This window comes from Amyelois transitella, chromosome 18, assembly GCF_032362555.1.
Source record: "Amyelois transitella isolate CPQ chromosome 18, ilAmyTran1.1, whole genome shotgun sequence".
NCBI lineage: Eukaryota > Metazoa > Arthropoda > Insecta > Lepidoptera > Pyralidae > Amyelois > Amyelois transitella.
In genome coordinates, this window is record NC_083521.1 from 6,578,091 (window position 1) to 6,596,192 (window position 18,102).

General features: G+C 34.9%; 1 protein-coding gene across 3 annotated transcripts in view; it reads left to right on the forward strand.

Annotated features, from left to right (window-relative positions):
* The first annotated feature begins 931 nt into the window (after positions 1–931).
* The window catches only part of LOC106129491 (hypoxia-inducible factor 1-alpha), a 73,642-nt gene continuing 56,471 nt past the window's right edge, over positions 932–18,102 (forward strand). Inside the window, exons 1-2 of one of the 3 annotated variants that reach the window (XM_060949063.1) lie at positions 932–1,210; positions 17,901–18,088. In XM_060949063.1, coding sequence (XP_060805046.1) covers positions 1,179–1,210; positions 17,901–18,088 — 220 coding nt within the window. In that variant the 5' untranslated portion in view covers positions 932–1,178. Of the gene's footprint in view, positions 1,211–7,320; positions 7,340–9,594; positions 10,068–17,900; positions 18,089–18,102 lie in introns of those variants that run through there. The other 2 variants (XM_060949064.1, XM_060949062.1) reach the window with 2 other exon arrangements.

Here is an 18,102-nt window from a genome sequence, read left to right on the forward strand (position 1 = left end):
GCTGTTAAAGCTGCTTCATGTCCGACCGAATCTCGTGAGTCAACATTTTACCAGCATCGGCAAGCGCTTAATTTTTTGGCCAGAAAATTGGAAGAATCTCGAAGATTGGAAGAATCTTGAAGAACACGTGCCCATTTGTTTAGACTTAATGGAAACAGCCCTTTTTTCGAGATGAAAGATACCTTATGTCCTGCATAATATATTCCAGGATTAATAATGTCAAAAATTATGGCAATGTTCGTTTCAATCCTTTCGTGTAGGGTTGCAAACTTTCTTAGCGTAGGTATGTGTAGTTACAGCTGTAATTGTTTGCAAAAAACTTTACCTTTGTCTTTGTGTTGTACAAAGTTATTGATTGGTAAAGATATGATGAGATGAACCCAAAGGATAGTATCTCTATTTAGTTTGTGCCCGAAGGTATGTTCCTATGTCTAGTAAGAAACTTATTTATTAAGGGAACTTTTAATTTAACTACAAGCCCGCCATCTCTGGGATAATTAGTAAATTGTAAAACAAAACAAAAGTAGTTACTCAGACGTGAATAACAAAAGCATTAGATTCATAACCTATTTTATTAATGATCCTTTTTTGAAATGTCTCTAATTGAATATTTGAAGAAAAACAAGGAAAATAATATAATACGTCTTTTTTATATTACATTACATATTTGATTATGTTTACAAATAGTTTTGGAAGGGTTACAACGCCATCTTTTATCAATTATTAACATTATCCATTTAATTTATCTGTTACTGTGCTTCCATCTCTTGTTGCCGTAGTTAAATGTTTGAACACATAGTCTGTTTTCTACTGAGGCCATCTGTTTCGTCACTGGTCACTTATCTGGTGTCATTTAATATGGACCAATAGAAATATGACATCAACTTGAAAAAAAAAAGAAATTTATTCATTCAATGAGAACAGGACTTAGGTACTTTGGCAAGTTGGTTTTTATCTCGTGTCCGTACTGTGCAAGTTCACGAAAACAAAGTATATTTTTATGTGTAGTGCATTGTAAAATGACATAAATTGTGATTTGTGATATATTTTTCGGTGTGAACATAAACAGAAGCCAAAAGGATAAAGTGGAAAGCGATATGATACTCTCCTTGGCAGTGTTCTAAGATTGTGGTCATATCGTTATTTTCTTTACAGTGTTGCTGATAAAAACAACTGAAATGGCTTCAAAACCTGCAAATCCAAAGAGGAGGTAAGGCTTATTTGTTTCTGAGTAATCTACAATGCCATCTGACCCGACCGTAATCAGTCAAATATTGTTGTGTAAGCCCGACATAGCATTTTCCTCATTCAGTGTCAAATAAAACTTTCTCTGCATAACTAAAACACTTCGATTATGTAAATTGTCTTTATTTTTCTTTTTAATTAAATTTTCCAGAGACAAAAGAATAACATGTAATCAATTGAAGTCTTTGCTATGCTGACAGAATTAGGGGACGTTCAGTTACCTAGCTACTCTCTATTAGAAAGCAATGGTTCATAAGAGTGATGCAACTATGCACTTTGATCCGTGCCCTAAATATTTCTCATGACACAAAGTAAAATTAGTATGTAGACCAAAATTTTAACAAGTGTAGCTCGTGAACTTATACCCACAAGTATAACATGTTTGAGATAGGTATCTGTTGTTACATAGTTATAAGTAATGAATGCTCCATGTTCACAGTGTCGTTTATTTCTTTTACACTGAATCAAATATTTATACTTATCATACCTTCCTAACATTACTTTCTAAGTAACTACATATGGCTGCACCTTAAACATTGGAATATCAAATAATCAGTATTATTTACTGACCAAGGGTGCAAAACCTTGTTTTGATTTAAACCCATCTTGAAGAGGGTCACTCTTCTACTGAATTGAGATAATTTGATGGCAAAGATTCTGCTGAATTTTGGTATAAAATGCAATGTGGCCTGTACTGACAGGATTTTCAACAATATACACTCTTTTCTATCATTAAGCCAAACATAAAAAATATATGTATGTTTACAAAAAAATATTAGGTTAAAGGTAATTTTTGTTTTTTAAGGCTAGTAATAAAATTGTGTGATCATTACCATCACATACATTGGTAAATTCTTACTTTGCTTAGTCCTCCTCGCGTCGTATACCTCATTGCTGAGGGTCGTGACTCCCCCGCCAAATCACTTTCTCTTTGATCTCTTCCTTCCACCTGTTGCGATCCTTTGCATCATGGAGGGCCTTATGGAGATCGGTGTTTAGTGACGATCGGATTTGATCCGACCATCTTGTAGGGCTGCGACCTCTAGGTCTTTTTCCGTCAACCTTGCCTGTCACCATTAGCTGCTCCATGTTGTGACCGTCTTTCCGTGCAATGTGGCCGAAAAATTCCAGTATCCTGCGGAGACAGGTGGAAGACAGTCTCGTTTTGATTTGGAGTTCACGCAGGATAGATGCATTGGTATGGAAGGCAGTCCAGGGTATCTGTAGCATCTTCTTCCAGCACCACATTTCAAAGGCATCTATGCGGTCTCTTTCAGCCTTTTTCAGGACCCATGTCTCGGCGCCGTAGCAAAATATGGAGAAGACCAGAGTGTGGACAAGTTTCTTTAAATAAAGTAATAAAGTTATCCAATTTTACTGCAATACTGTCAATGTAGTGTTACTTGATATGCATACTGTAGCTGGTCCAGCTCCATATAACTGATGTGATGCTTCCTGGCAGAAACACTTAAATTTCACAAACATAAATATATATGGTATAAGTATAAAGTCTTTGTAAATCTAGGATCTGTGGAAACTCATATCTTTTACTTACTACTAAGTAACATTTTGTCCAGGTTTTGATGAACTGCAGGAGAAGCCCTTTTTTAGGAATATGGTCTGTTTTATCCCAATATAAATTTGCTGAATATTTGTTTTTATAAATTAATAATTATTGGATGTAAATAAAAAAAAATACACTTTATTTACCTACTTGTTGATTATTCACTCCTCCATTATTGCAGTGTAGGTATTGCTACTGTAAAATTTATTTATTTATTAAAATTAAAAAATACGTGAGCAAATATTTATTTAGAGAAGATTTATGGTGATTTTATTTTATTTTTTTATTAAAATAGGTCAGTTTTAATCCAGTCCAAAGTGTGGCAAAGCTATATAATCACAACGTGAGCGCTATTTCTTCCCCGGGCAAGTGCATGGAGGAATTCCCATTACGGACGATGTGCTGCCGAATATGATAGGATTTTCTGAGAATCGTCCAGGAAATATTTTTAGGTATCTTTGTTTTCTTAGTTTATTTACATTTAAACAGCAATCCACGGAAATACTTACTTTAGGGTTCATTTCTTGAAGGCGACGGGCTAGCAGTTTGTTACTTTCCGAATCTCAATTTAATGATTAAAGGCCCAAGCAAACCAAAAGCAATTCAGAACCAGTGCAGTTTATATGCGGTCTGCACCAAGTTGTAATACAAGAAAGTCTTCGAACTCGGTCACATCAAATTGAAACTCGAGCCCACGCTCGAACTGCTCTGCCGCCGCGCAGCAATGTTTCGACTTTAATAAGTTTCTTGTATTACAACTTGGTGCGGACCGCATATAAACTGCTTTTGGTGTGTTAGAGGCTTAGACCATCCAGCTAAATGTAGCCTTAGAGTATTATGTGTAGGGTTAAAGAAATGATATGTGTCTTATGTTCGTCTAACTATACCATAATTAGGCAAAAATATGCGTTATCTTGTTTTCGTTGGTCATGCCTTAGGTATGTACATAGATTATTAGGTAGTTATAAAGGAAGCAGTACATTGCATGCTTTATCTTCAATGGCTTAAATCGCTTTAGAAATATCAGTCATTGGACAATGCTTTGACCTTATTTTGTTTACAATATTAAAATTTACATGTACCAATACCATGTGTACCTGTATCATGTGTTCTAGCTTTAAATTAAAATTTCAACAAACACTACCATGCACTACCGTACCATCAATTATTAAATCATGTTTGTGACCACAAAATTACTAAATCCTACTTGGTTGGTATTTACGTAAACATCAAATTAATTAAGATCCCTATAATAGTTTTTGAGATTAGCGTTATGAGTTTCCTGTTTTGCCATATATGGTATTTCGCAAGGTTGAATAGATACAGGCTGCCCTGTTATTTTGCGCGTTAGTTCGAGACAGCAGACACCAACACCAGTAATTGTCCCTCCAATTTTTGGGAGACTCGCGCCATCGGTAAAATATCTGGCCAAACAATTGGGACTAGCAACATGAAGGGTTACGATTAGTAACAATATATTTTCATCGAAATAATCCTTCTAGAACTTACGGCCAACAGCAAATCAACCTACTCAAATCCACTGAAAATTTGCCTCGCGTCATAGATGCGGTTGATTGTACATCTAATAAATTTATTGATCGATTTTTATGAAATCAATGTTCTTTTGAAGGATTTATAGGTAAGTACATACCTACTATTTACGTACCGGACAAAATTGAAGGAGAAATATAGCGTATGGTGCAACTGGGAGCACACAAAGATGTGAGAGACACTATTTATATATCACGTTTTAATCCTTTACGGGGTAAACGGAGCCAACAATCTCGTAAAGACTGAAAGCCCACGTTCACGACAGATAATTCATACCTCAGTTACTTACATGTAATATTATACCAAGTAACACCATACCCGTCTCACTCTACACTTGTATCACATTAAGTTTAATGTGACAAGTGTCATCGTAATTGAGCAATTTCCCTGATGTGTAATTTTCAATAGTATAAACATACATACATATAATCACGTCTATATCCCTTGCGGGATAAAAAGTGCCAATAGTCTCGAAAAGACATAGGCCATGTTCAGCTGTTTGGCTTAATGATAGAATTGAGATTCAAATAGTGACAGGTTGCTAGCCCATCCCCTGCAAGAAGACTCCCAAGTTTATAAGCCTATCCCTTAGACGCCTTTTACGACATCAATGGGAAAGCGATGGAGTGGTCCTATTCTCTTCCTATTCGTGCCGTATACTACACCGCACTACACGTAGTACTTATATAGTTGTTGGTACAAGTTTTCGAATGTAGTCCTTTGAGGGTACCTCAAAATGGTTGTCTCAAAAGTAAAACCGGAAACAAAATAATTCTTCTCATAACAAATAGACTCGCAGTTCTACGGAACCCTCGATTCAAGAACACAACTTGCACCTGCCTGATGTTTATTTCATCATATTTATTCGAATCGGGCTAAAGTGCACTGATAAGGGTAGAAAGTCCGTATCAATGTCAAAAATGTTCTATGTAAATATTGTTATCTCTGATTGGGCATAAAAATACATTTATTGATTTGTTATGATAAAAGTTAAGCGAATAGTTATATTAAAACAAAAAAAAAAACGCTGCGCCTACGTCGACTACAACCTTTCATCACTTGGTTGAATATTCCGTACATTTTTAACATCTATACTAATATTATAAAGCTGAAGAGTTTGTTTGTTTGAACGCGCTAATCTCAGGAACTACTGGTTCGAATTGAAAAATTATTTGCGTTGAATAGACCATTTATCGAGGAAGGCCTTAGGCTATATAACATCACGCTGCAACTATAAGGAGCAAAGAAATAATGTAATTTGTGAAAAAAAAACGGGGTTAATTATTCATCATTGAGAGCTTCAATGATGCCCAAAATATCAACTTCACGCGGTCGAAGTCGCGGGCACAGCTAGTTATTCCTATTTACACAATAATACCTCTTACCACTCCATATTTTTTCCATGGATGTCGTAAAAGACGACTAGGGCAAAAGCTAATAAAGTTGGGATTCTTCTTGTCGTCCGTGGGCTAGCAACATGTCTCTATTTGCATCTCAATTCCATCCATAAGCCATACAGCTGAACGTATTCTTGTCTACCCCGCAAGGGATATAGACGTATGTATGTAACAGTTCTGGCCTAACACATGCAAGTCTTCATCCCTGACGTTGTAGGCAGGGCCAATAGTAAAATGCTCAAATGTCAAGTACAGCTTTTTATGTTTTGTGACAGGTTAAGTGCCCATCTCCTACAAGGAAAAGCATTTCCTTTGATTGAATTTTACAATGTATGCGGGATGAAAAACTGACGCATACCACATTTTTCACTATTAAACCAGTATGTAATCTAGCACTAGATGAATCCGCTTATTCACTTACTTTGCGCCAAATTGTCTTAAAAAATTACATGACTTATGCATTACACTACACCTGCATACTTATCGTTATCATCTTGATTATCACTACTTATCTTTGAAATGAACATGAAAACATCATGACTTTTGCTTTGTTTTTCTATGTTTGAGATGATATTTTATTCTTCAGTGTGCAGAACCTCACAGAAATCCTGATTAATTAAGACTGGAAAAAAATCCTTCCAGCATTAAGTTCACTACAAATTTCAATAAATACATGTAAACTTTATAATATAAATGATAATGTTTTGAGTTTTTAGGATAATAATATTCACAGCCCAGTTTGAGGCAATTAAACAACATGTTACGTCATATCCGCACGGACTTATTGAGGTCATATGCGTCTAGAAATTTGAATAGTCACTGTGTACTTGATAAAACTCGTGATACATATTAGAATTACGTTGAGTTATGTTAAAATGTAGTCAGGTATGTCAAAATCTACTTATTTTAAGTACTCTGATTATTTGAGCGGTTGAATTTTTACCGTCAAATTTAAGGGTCCTAGTCCAAGTAGAAGCGGCAAAAATTAAATGCATTTATTACATTAACCTTTCACGAGATCAACTGGAAGGAATTTCTATAGAAATAACTTTAGGAACAAAAAAAATATTTTGATATTCAACATTATCACAGAGATGCAGTCCAGCACTTTTTTTTGTACATATAATATAATTTCTACAACTTAACATTCATACTTTCTGTTATGGCCATACATGACTGGTTAGTCCTGCAGGCAGGTTTGCCTGCAGAGTTTGGCATTTCAATCAGAATTGAGAAGATGTACCTTTTCTTTGTTACCTGATACATGCCTTGTCTCCAACTGTATCGTCGAATCTTATCTTTTTAACGTTAGACATGTGATAAACTCGACAGAAGCCGCAATGCTAGCCATAATGGCATCAGTTTTGTGCGTCACCTTCATGCAATGTTGCCTTTCTGATTAGTCTCCCTAACTTGATTTGCATAAATACATGAAGTCACGTCTATATCCCTTGCGAGGTAGATAGAGCCGACAGTCATTTAAAGACCGTTCAGCTGTGTGGCTGATGATTGAGTTAAGATTCAAATAATAAGCAATCAGCTTTTGAACCATTCGGCGAGGGCAGCCTCCACAGAATAGTGGGTAAGCAAGTACAATACAGAATTAAAGACACTAAAGATATTGTATGGAGTCAAGAAAGGGTGCGCTGTTAAAGAGCAAACGCGAGAGACTCCTCTCATGACTGCAGCGCATATAACCGGAAGGTTGGTGGAGTCATGAGTGGTGGTGGTATAGTTCAATTAGCTTTGAGGTTAAGTTTTTCGTCTTCTTAGCTAGTTTTATGAAGTTCTTATCTCACGTACGTAAGATAATTAGCACACGGTCCATGTTGGCCCTTTGACTTTAGATAACAAGTAAAAGAGAGGTTCATTATGCATTTACAAAAATGTTTTGTCTTCATTTACTGAATTCCGAACCGATAAAGGTCCAAGATCGTCCATTATACATTTGTTTTTTGCCTTTGTAATGTGGTTTGAAGTTGAAGTAAGTAATAACTATTTCGTTAATTTAGTTTTGCTACTTACTTAAGTTTCTCTTATTCTCCTGTAAGTTTTTGAGGTCGGTATAGGTAATAACGATTCATTCTGTATCTATCGTTTGTATCATAAGCCTTAATATATTTAAATAGACAATAATTTATCAAAATTTTCTAGATTGTTCTGCATCAATGCACCTTAGACCTCAACTTACCATCAGACAGATTGAGGTCAAATGCACTCAAATTTTTCTATAAAGAATATAATTGAAGAATTTAATCCACTTGATAAGAGCGAAGCACTCACAACAGGCGTGTTTGCCAGTGCCCTTGTCATTAAATTAAAATATGTTTATCAAGTTTGCTTCTGCAAGATAACTTATAGAGAGGTAATTTACTTTCTACAAAGAAATATTTTGTAGTAAGTATATCAAATAAATTGTCGTCATTGTCATAAATTTAAAGAATTTTGTTGTCGGTTTGTCAGTCTGGTGCGTTTAGAAACTACTCGACGGATTGGAACGTGGTTTATACAGGTGGATTACACAAAATTACCAAAACATTGTTTCGATAAAATCGGTTAAGGGAAAAATAAGTTATGGTCAATTGAAAATTTACTTCAAACACTGCTTCAAATCTTTGTTCAGAGGTGAATGCGGTTTACATAAACGTAATTTATTTAGATAACGCTAGAATTTCCACTTTGTTTATCGATATCAATAAAGACAGAAACACAGTCAGTCTTTATTGAATTTTAATAAAATAACACATTGAATGTGGTCGTATAATTTAGCTACATACCTACTCAATACGCACTGACTACTTTAGAACTCGCTATGATTTATTTCAGCAATTGATTCGTAAATTTAAAGTATAGTTGTGTATAATGTGGTTCTTTTGGTTTGGTGTCTATTGTTATGGTTGGGAATAGGAATCAATAGAATTAAATAAAGTCTTTTATAGTTTCCACAGGATACGCGAAAAGCAACCAACACGTGTGCGTAGCCGCGGGCAACAGCTAATTTTATTTTACAATATGATAAAAATATTAGGATTTCATGGCATATCTCTTATTGACTAGCTGTCTCTATATCATAGAATACCTCAGACGACAATTCGCAAAAAACCCCTTTTGATATCATGTTCGTTTTTGTCTATATTTTAAGTATAAAAGTGAACTTGCAATAGCACAATAGAACAATTGAATAAATTAAGATTGCGTAACTTTTTTTATATACATAAAATATTCCAGAGTATTTGAGTGACACCAATGCTGTTAAAGAAATAATATCAAAAAGATTGAACTGAAGATATTTAATCAATTCAATTTGACAAGGTCTTTTGAAGGTGTCAGTTGTTCAGATATTAAATAGGTACCTACGCACAAGATCCTGCTCATGTCAATACATATATTAAATTTTCTGGCAAATAATAGCGATGCCAGGCTCCGGAATTACTGAAAATCTAAGAAACAAGAAACATTATCGTTCAAACATCGATTCTGGACATGGAGATTAAATATTTTAGGTATCGTGCTAATTTTTAAATATTTTGCATTTAAATTTTGCATGTAAAAATGAACTGTAGCTTAGATCCGTGTGGATCTATATCTGTCTAGACGGAAAAACTTTGATCTGTTTTGAAGTGTTTTCACGTTTTGTTCAAATATATCCCGACATGCTTATCGTGATCAGATTTGTTTTATTTGTTTTAACCGATATGAAATTATTGTAACAGACAAGTGATACGAAGTTGAAATCGAATGATTTCAATTCTCCGATAAATATATATAAGACGGGATGTATGGTAGATAGGATCGATATTACTCGTGAATATTGTTATCTAATAATTCGTTATATATCAAGTTTTTGCTACTATGCGACTTCAAACAGAGATAAGAACATCTGCTGCTATCAGTCGCACGTCGATTCCGTTCCCTGATGGACTACTTCGTTGTGCTTTCAGAGCCGTCACCAATATGCTCGTTAATGGTGAACACGGGACGTTCCAGCCAATCAATCAGTTCAATGAGGTTAGCTGGAACTCGTACCCAAGACTAGAGTCGCAGTGGCCAATTCAAAATGTGTGTTCCAGTGTTCAAAATCAGAATTTTGTCGAACCTCAAGTGCAGTGTTATAACTATGTGAATCAAGTGCCCCAGTTCTACCCTCAGGAGTATAGGCCTCCTCTGGTTAGATACATTCAGCCCCCTCAACCTTTGATTCCTGATCTGCCTTGTCATCAAGTTCAACAATGGAACTACAATACCATGTGCTTCGATGTAAACGGGCAGCCATGCCAGTATACGGGAATGGTCGATTTGGAAGACTTTATGTAAGTCATGTCTTGTTTTGTCACGTGGCGAGAATCTTTCCTTAATATTGTTTTGATGTTATTTTTCCATCTAATTGTTTGTTTACCATGCCGCCGATTGATCAACGTTTATTGTAAATGGATAAAGTAATAAAAGTAAAGTGCCGTGTGGTTCCCGGCACTATTACAAAAAAGAATAGGACCACTCCATCTCTTTCCCATGGATGTCGTAAAAGGCGACTAAGGGATAGGCTTATAAACATAGGATTCCTCTTTTAGGCGATGGGCTAGCAACCTGTCACTATTTGAATCTCGGTTCTATCATTAAGCCAAATAGCTGAACGTGGCCATTCAGTCTTTTCAAGACTGTTGGCTCTGTCTACCCCGCAAGGGATATAGACGTGATCATATGTATGTGTATGTATGTGTATGTAAAGTAATTTTGGACCTACATATTTTAAAGGTTGATAAATTATTGTGTTTTGTGGACTTTGACTATTGCGTATTCTTGGGACTTGCGCGGAAGTGCTTGTACCGAAAAATTTACAAATATGAACTGATAAGGTAAATGATGTTTAAATTAAATGTTTGTAAGTTGACAGAACTTTAAATAGATAATTCCGACTAAATGTCATAATTTACAAAACTATTTCATACACTAGATTATCATGACCTAACTGATGACATCTCACGCCTTTACCAGTTTTGTTGTAAAAAAATATTCTCAATCGATAAATATAAACTTTAATTCGTATTAATTATTGATATTTTTCAAACCTCGTATCGTCTCCCCAGCTTCGGGTAGTGTAATCTTATCGTCTTTGACTCGTGTGCCTGAACGTGTTAATTAAGAAAATGCTTTGAGAACTGCTGATTAAAGTTGAAATTATAAAGCAGTCATAATATTTTGATTTGATTGATGTTTGCTAATATCGCACTGTGATTATCATAAATTACTTTGGACTTCAAACAAAGAACTTTTTTGCAGTATGGGGAAATTAAGTTCACCATAACGTCCACGTTTACGGGGGAGATGAAATTTCTACGTTGTATGACCGACTACTATTACATCGTCTCAGTCTGCCGCTGCAACCATTTCAATACCGTGGTTTTTATGATCTTCTTTGTTAGTATCGTTCCTTGCTGCAAATGCAACGCCTTGTGCTACAGACGCATGTAGTTAGTATATGGTAGGTGGCAAGGTGGCAAAAGCAGTCCAAAGTATCAATCTTGCGTGTTCCCAGTTGCACCCTCCGCTACTATGTTTTGGGTCTGGAGTCCGCTATAAGTAGGAGAGCTGCGGTCAAAGTATCTATGCTTGTCAAAATAGTTGGGGCGACTACTTAGATTGTATAAAATGCAATGAAAGCATACTTTGACATACTGCTAGTCGTGTTCTACTGATGTTTTCTTCAAAACTTCTTCAAGAGCTACTCTGTGAAAATCAGAAACTAAGAGCGTGTCACTACGAATCCAAGTAAACTTTTATGAAAGCTACTTTGACAAAGCTGACTTCGACCTTGACTTTACAGACGGATGACCGTTAGATATTTTTGTTATTGTGTTTATATTTTTTCGTGCATAATGGCTTTAGTTGTGATTGCATGGAATGGTCCAGCGGAACTTGTGTGATTAGTACACATTGCACAGACCCTCTTGACCATAGATTTTTCTTTTATTATTCCGATTTCAATGTTTCTGTGGTAAATTAATTATAACGATCATGTTGATTTCTTACTACTGCCATTCACATTTATGTTGTTAAAGACCGTGTGGTTTCCGGCACCAATACAAAAAAGAATAGGACCACTCCATCTCTTTCCCATGGATGTCGTAAAAGGCGACTAAGGGATAGGTTTACAAACTTGGTATTCTTTTCTAGGCGATGGGCTAGCAACCTGTCACTTGATTTGAATCTCAATTCTATCATTAAGCCAAATAGCTGAACGTGGCCGTGGCCGTGGCATTCAGTCTTTTCAAGACTATTGGCTCTGTCTACCCCACAAGGGATATAGACCTGACCATATGTATGTATGTATGGAACATTTCCTTGGATTCATAATCACATGATCTGAACATATGAGACGTCCAAAAAACTAGTAGTTAACGACTTTTTATATACTATTTTGAACATATTTTTGTCGGTGTTCATGGAAGAATGCCAAATAACTCATTTTATCAGCTGATTGAACCACGTGCCGTCTTATGATTTCACATTAAAGTGGGAGAAATTGATGTAACGAAATATTTATTACATATTTTTTCATATATATGGGAAAATTGGAAATATAAATGGGAAAAAAATATATATTAGCCGTGTGTAAATATATTTTTATATATATATAAACACGGCTCAGGAGATATCTGGGCTACCTATCTTACACAACCAAGGTGACATGGCACAGCTATCTTCTGAGCCCACTGTACAAAATTATTGACGTAATTACGTCATTTGCTTTGTATAAAAGTTCCCCTTCTCGTTGAAGCAATTTTTTACTGATTTTTTTTGTTCTCTAACCCTTCGGTATAGAGGCGTGATCGTATGTAGGCAGTGTCCTGCAGAGGCATTATACTTTTTCATAATAAATTTAAATTATACGAACTAAACATTTGCCTGTTGTTAGTCTTACTATAGAATGTACTTTTGATGGCGTGTGCGACTTATAAAATCTGCCTACTATCAGTTGAGGGGGTCAAAGTAGTTATCAATGTCTCGACTAGCAATGTAAACTGCGATGTTTTGTGTCAGTTCAATGATTTATTAATCAACGATGGGTACCTGCGAACATAACATTGTTATTTTTTTCGGACTATTTCTTTAACTATAGAAACTATTTTGTACTTATCCTCATCTGATGGTATTTAATTTCAAATCACCCAAAATGCCTTAAAAACCTATAGTTAAAAATTTTATGCGTAAATCCATAATGTCAAGATGGTCCAAGTGGAGTAAGTGATTATTAATAGCTAAATAATCGATTCCAATAAGAATAACTAATTGAGGAAAATCGCATCCGGTATAATATATTTTAAGTAGATTGTAGACTACCTTCTGCCTTTATAGCGACCAAATGTACTCACTCGTATGCTCTTTCTTTTTCATTTTCTTGTCTTTTTCGGATAACTCTTTTTTTAGTGTTTTTGACGTAAAAAAAAAAGTATCAAGAAACAAGAGAAAGAGGGGTGAACCCTCTAAGCCAGTAGTAGTTAACGCTTACGCTGTGTATATATGTATGTATCGATATTGAAAATGTTAATGTTGCATAATGTTGCAAAAAAGAAGAAAAGACAGGCAGACCCGCCTGTCTTTTCTTCTTTTTTGATGACTGGTGCAGATCGGGTAGACTATATACAACATCCTTCCACTTGCCACGATCCTTGCATACTTCTTTCGTTTCATCCACATTTATGACTCCTTCACGCAAGCTCGTCGGTGTCGGTTACAGACGTAAAAAGTAACAAACAGATGCATTTTAATTTGTTCCTGTGTCAGATCCGGGGCAACGATCGTTGACAGTCATGTAGGACACAATCATTTTACAATCCGCGTTGCTACTCCTCAATTGGCAGACCGACACGATTATTTTTGCAATCACACTCAATTGTCCGCAGTTACCTACGTTAGTTGCTATGATTATATAATGTACATACAATCAAGCCTTCCTGGAGAGATAGGCAAATCTTATCGCCACGGTCTCTGCATCCAGTTTCAACACTTTCATGCAAGCCCGTCAGTTCAGGGTATTTTGACCCGACTTGGCCAGGTCGTCCTATGAGTGTATCCCCGATAATAATAAGACTTGAAGGCCTCGTTGTACGGCTTATAATGGAATCTAGATTCAAATTGCGACTAGCCAATCGCCTAAGGAAGCATCCCAAGTTTATATGAAACACACAATATTTTTTTTCTATGCTACCAGACCAGCACAGAAGATATCATAACGAGTATAACCCTTGTAAAGTGTATAGCCCATTGAGAGTCGTGTAACAATTTGAAAACAATTAAAGGCGTCACGTGATGATGATGAATTGCTATAAATAATTTCATTTTCATCATGTCGTTACAAGAAAACTTAGAACTTATTTGACTCCGAATTGATTTTAATACTTGCCTGATTATAATATTTGTTTTAAAGAGGAATTTAAGGCCCGTTATTTTTATAACAAAATTATATTTTGAAACGGAAATAAAATCTATTAATATAAAATGTCAACTTTAATTTTTACTATAGATAAATGCAATCACAACCACACCAAAGTCATCGTTTTACGACCTATTATATTCTTTGTCATTATAAATGACGCAAATAAGTTGAAATTTGTTTATTTTAATTAGTTTGTAATTATACTATATTTAAATCTAATAGATCACTAACTTAATAAATAAAAATAAGTTGACTGCTGTAGATAATTTATCTCGTGCATGAGGGTTCCTAGAGCTGTTGTACTAGATTCCTCGTTATATTTAGCGCGAAAAGATCGATGGCTTGTAGAGACAGATCGCCGGTGAGAAACCATTTTCTTGAAAAGTTTCTGAACTGGAATTCGAAAAAATGTTAGAATCTATACAGAATGTATTTTTTATCGTAAAGGGAATTTTCACACACATGTTTGGAAGATCAAACTGAGTAGGTTACCATATAAACAAATAGCAAAAAGCGAAAAAAAAGACTTTCGCATACAAACACCGACCGATCAGCTGATCAACTATTTTCCCTATTTGTTTTTATGAAAACCTACTCTGTTTAATCGTCCAAACATCCTGTGAAAATTTCCTTTACCAATAAAAATTCACTCTGTATAAATGGAATTGTTTGTTTGTTATATATGTATAAATAACAAACAAAAAACTAAATGGCAGTGTTCTCGTCACTCAACTGAAAGCTTAATTTAACCGCGTCTACTACACGTTGTCCAATCGGCCGACATTGGCCTAGAAACTGTTGTTTTTCATACTTCATACTTGGCGTTGATTAGATCGACTGATTTGTGTCGATATGTTTGTGTGGTGTAAAATTATACCTTTGTACTTTTGTCTTATCGAATTTGGCTACATGTAGACCCGTGTGGTTCCCGGCACCAATACAAAAAAAAATAGGACCACTCCATCTCTTTCCCATGGATCGAAAAAGGCGACTAAGGGATAGGCTTACAAACTTGGGATTATTTTTTAGGCGATGGGCTAGCAACCTGTCACTATTTGAATCTCAATTCTATCATTAAGCCAAATAGCTGAACGTGGCCATTCAGTGTTTTCAAAACTGTTGGCTCTGTCTGCCCCGCAAGGGATATAGACTCTCTGCCTACCGCTCCGGGAAAAAGGCGTGATTTTATAAATGTATTATCTGTTTTCTATGATCTTTTTACATTTTATTTTTTCAAAAGAGAAATTTAAAGTAAATTTCCGAATTAAATTTCTTGTGTCCCATACTTTTGTGAAAGCCTATTTGACAATATTACATCATCGTGTTTTACTCGGTAAGAAGTTACGATTGCATGCAGTGCCACTTAAAATTTTTCTAAGGAACTGGTTGGGATTGGAATTGGAAGTTGCGCTGGCACTTATTTAATTTAGATCTTAATCTTATGAAATTTTCTACGTTTAAAGTACATTTAAATTGTTTAAATTAGCAAATAGAAGAAAAATAGATAAGTCGTAAAAGACGACTAAGGGATGGGCTTATTAAATTGGGATTCTTCTTTTTGGCGACGGGCTAGCAACCTGTCACTATACTCGTATGAATCTCAATTCTATCATTAAATCAAACAGCTGAACGTGGCCTATCAATATTTTTCCAGAGTGTTGGCGTTGTCTTTCCCGCAAGGAATATAGATAGTGTTTATAATTTTATACGTATGTATGTAGAACAAAAATCTGGTGCACTGCACAGTCACAAGATAGAATAATTCAGAGTGATTTTGTTTTGCTCAAAACAATTTTGTTTACTACGGTGATAAAAACAAATAAATCACAGTAAGGCCAGTCTTAACACTGTTTGATTAAAAAACGGAATTGTTACTCGAATCTTTCACGTTGTTTCATGCTTTATTGCTTCCATAATTATCCGATGTATATTTTTCCTCAACCTGTTGCGCTCTTTTGGTATCCCTGTCTTCTTCACACACAACACCCAAACTTATTTATCGTATATATAATTTAATATTGTATTCAGTCAGTTTATCGCACTAGATTTAGTTATTATAAAAAAAAAACAATTTGTTTCTTATTCATATATGTGTCACATCCATTAGCTTCGATAACGCCCTTATAATTTTAGATTGATCGAAATAAATTATCAAATCAAATAGAATATTTACATTTTCTTCATTTTATTATATGAATTCCGAAGTAGGTCATAGTCTAAAAACACTGACCACTCACACATTACGAAATCTCTAAAAATTCCGATCCAATATGAAGAAATTTTGTAGAAATGTAGACTGTAATTTGGGGACGTCCGCTAAGAAAGGAGTTTTGGAAATTCCCAAATTCCCGTGAAAATCCGCGGATGTGTAAATACTATTTTTTGTTTCTATTTTCCTCTACTCTTATATATGTATATATTACATCTAGGTACTTTCCTACTAGGTAATTTTTTGGCTTTTTTTAGAATTAATTTTTATTCTAGAAAAACCATCACATTATTATATGTTTTTTTAACAATACCTACTCGCAATATTAATCATAACTACATTCCGTACGATAATATATTGTTTCGTGTGCATGGTGACATTTTTATAAAGTGTCGACCGCACTTTAAAGACGATTATCAAACCTGTCACGTTTTGATGTCCAGTGTGCGTCAATACAATTCACCTAATGGCACAATCTGTGTAATGACATCCACCACATCACTTATATCTTGCAATGTTATTGTTTCTACTACCTCTTTGAAAACAATAGTATTAATAACTAACATATTGTAGTCATCCGTATTAATACCTATTTAGTTATGACAATCTTATCATTTTATTTAGATAAATTTTAGGCGTCACATATCAACAGTTACACAATTGTAAAAGTACTTAATTAATTTTGTTTCCTTAGTGAGGTTGTATTTCAAAATACCACATTATCATGATTGCCCCCTAAATACTTGGTAACATTCCAAATAAGCTTATGTGTAACCATTGAAATCTTGTATTCAAAATAAACTATTTATTTCGTTTTAATGTAATTATTTTAAAGTAAATCTCAAGACAAATGTTATTAATTAATTTAATTACATTTATAAATATCCAATCGATAGGCGCCATTGTGGTGGCTCAAACAACATCATTCAGAACCAGCCTAACTACTAACTGCAGGAACCTGTTACAAAAGGCATTTGTGATGACTCATTTTTTTAATGCACTATTTGGAACAAATGATAATTATTACTGTCGTTCTTAATAGCAAATTAATGAAATAACACAAAATATTACTACTCGTACAAGTGGTTGTGAATGGACGCGTATTGTGTTATATTTTATTTAATGTTGATTAAATTTTTAAATTAAATCAAAGTATTAAGTATTTAAGAAGTAATATTTGTTTTAAAAATAAAATGTGTTTACTGGGCGCCCCGGTGATGGGCGAGACGAGGCATAAATTATCATCTATAACTAAAAGGTACTTGTTCCAAATCAATCCGGTTTGTATAGGGTCCAACACACAATCCGATCTGATACCAACTGTGTCTAAACAATGCATCAATCTCTTTTTAATAATGATTTTGATTTAAAAAGGGTTATTTATTATACTTTAAATTTCTTTTGTTGCATTTCTTTTGTTGCATATCTACTATGAACTTATGAAATATAATAATTTATGATGTAACAACGATTTAAAGATAAATATTTTCTATTGCACAGGAACAACGAGAAGAGAAAGGAGAAATCCCGCGTTGCAGCGAGATGTCGCCGCACGAAGGAGATGCAGATATTCACAGAGCTTACAGCGGCCCTTCCCGCCAAGAAGGAGGAGGTGGAACAACTGGACAAGGCCTCCGTGATGCGTCTAGCGATATCTTATCTGCGCGTGCGCGACGTCGTCTCTATGCGTGAGTGTTATCTG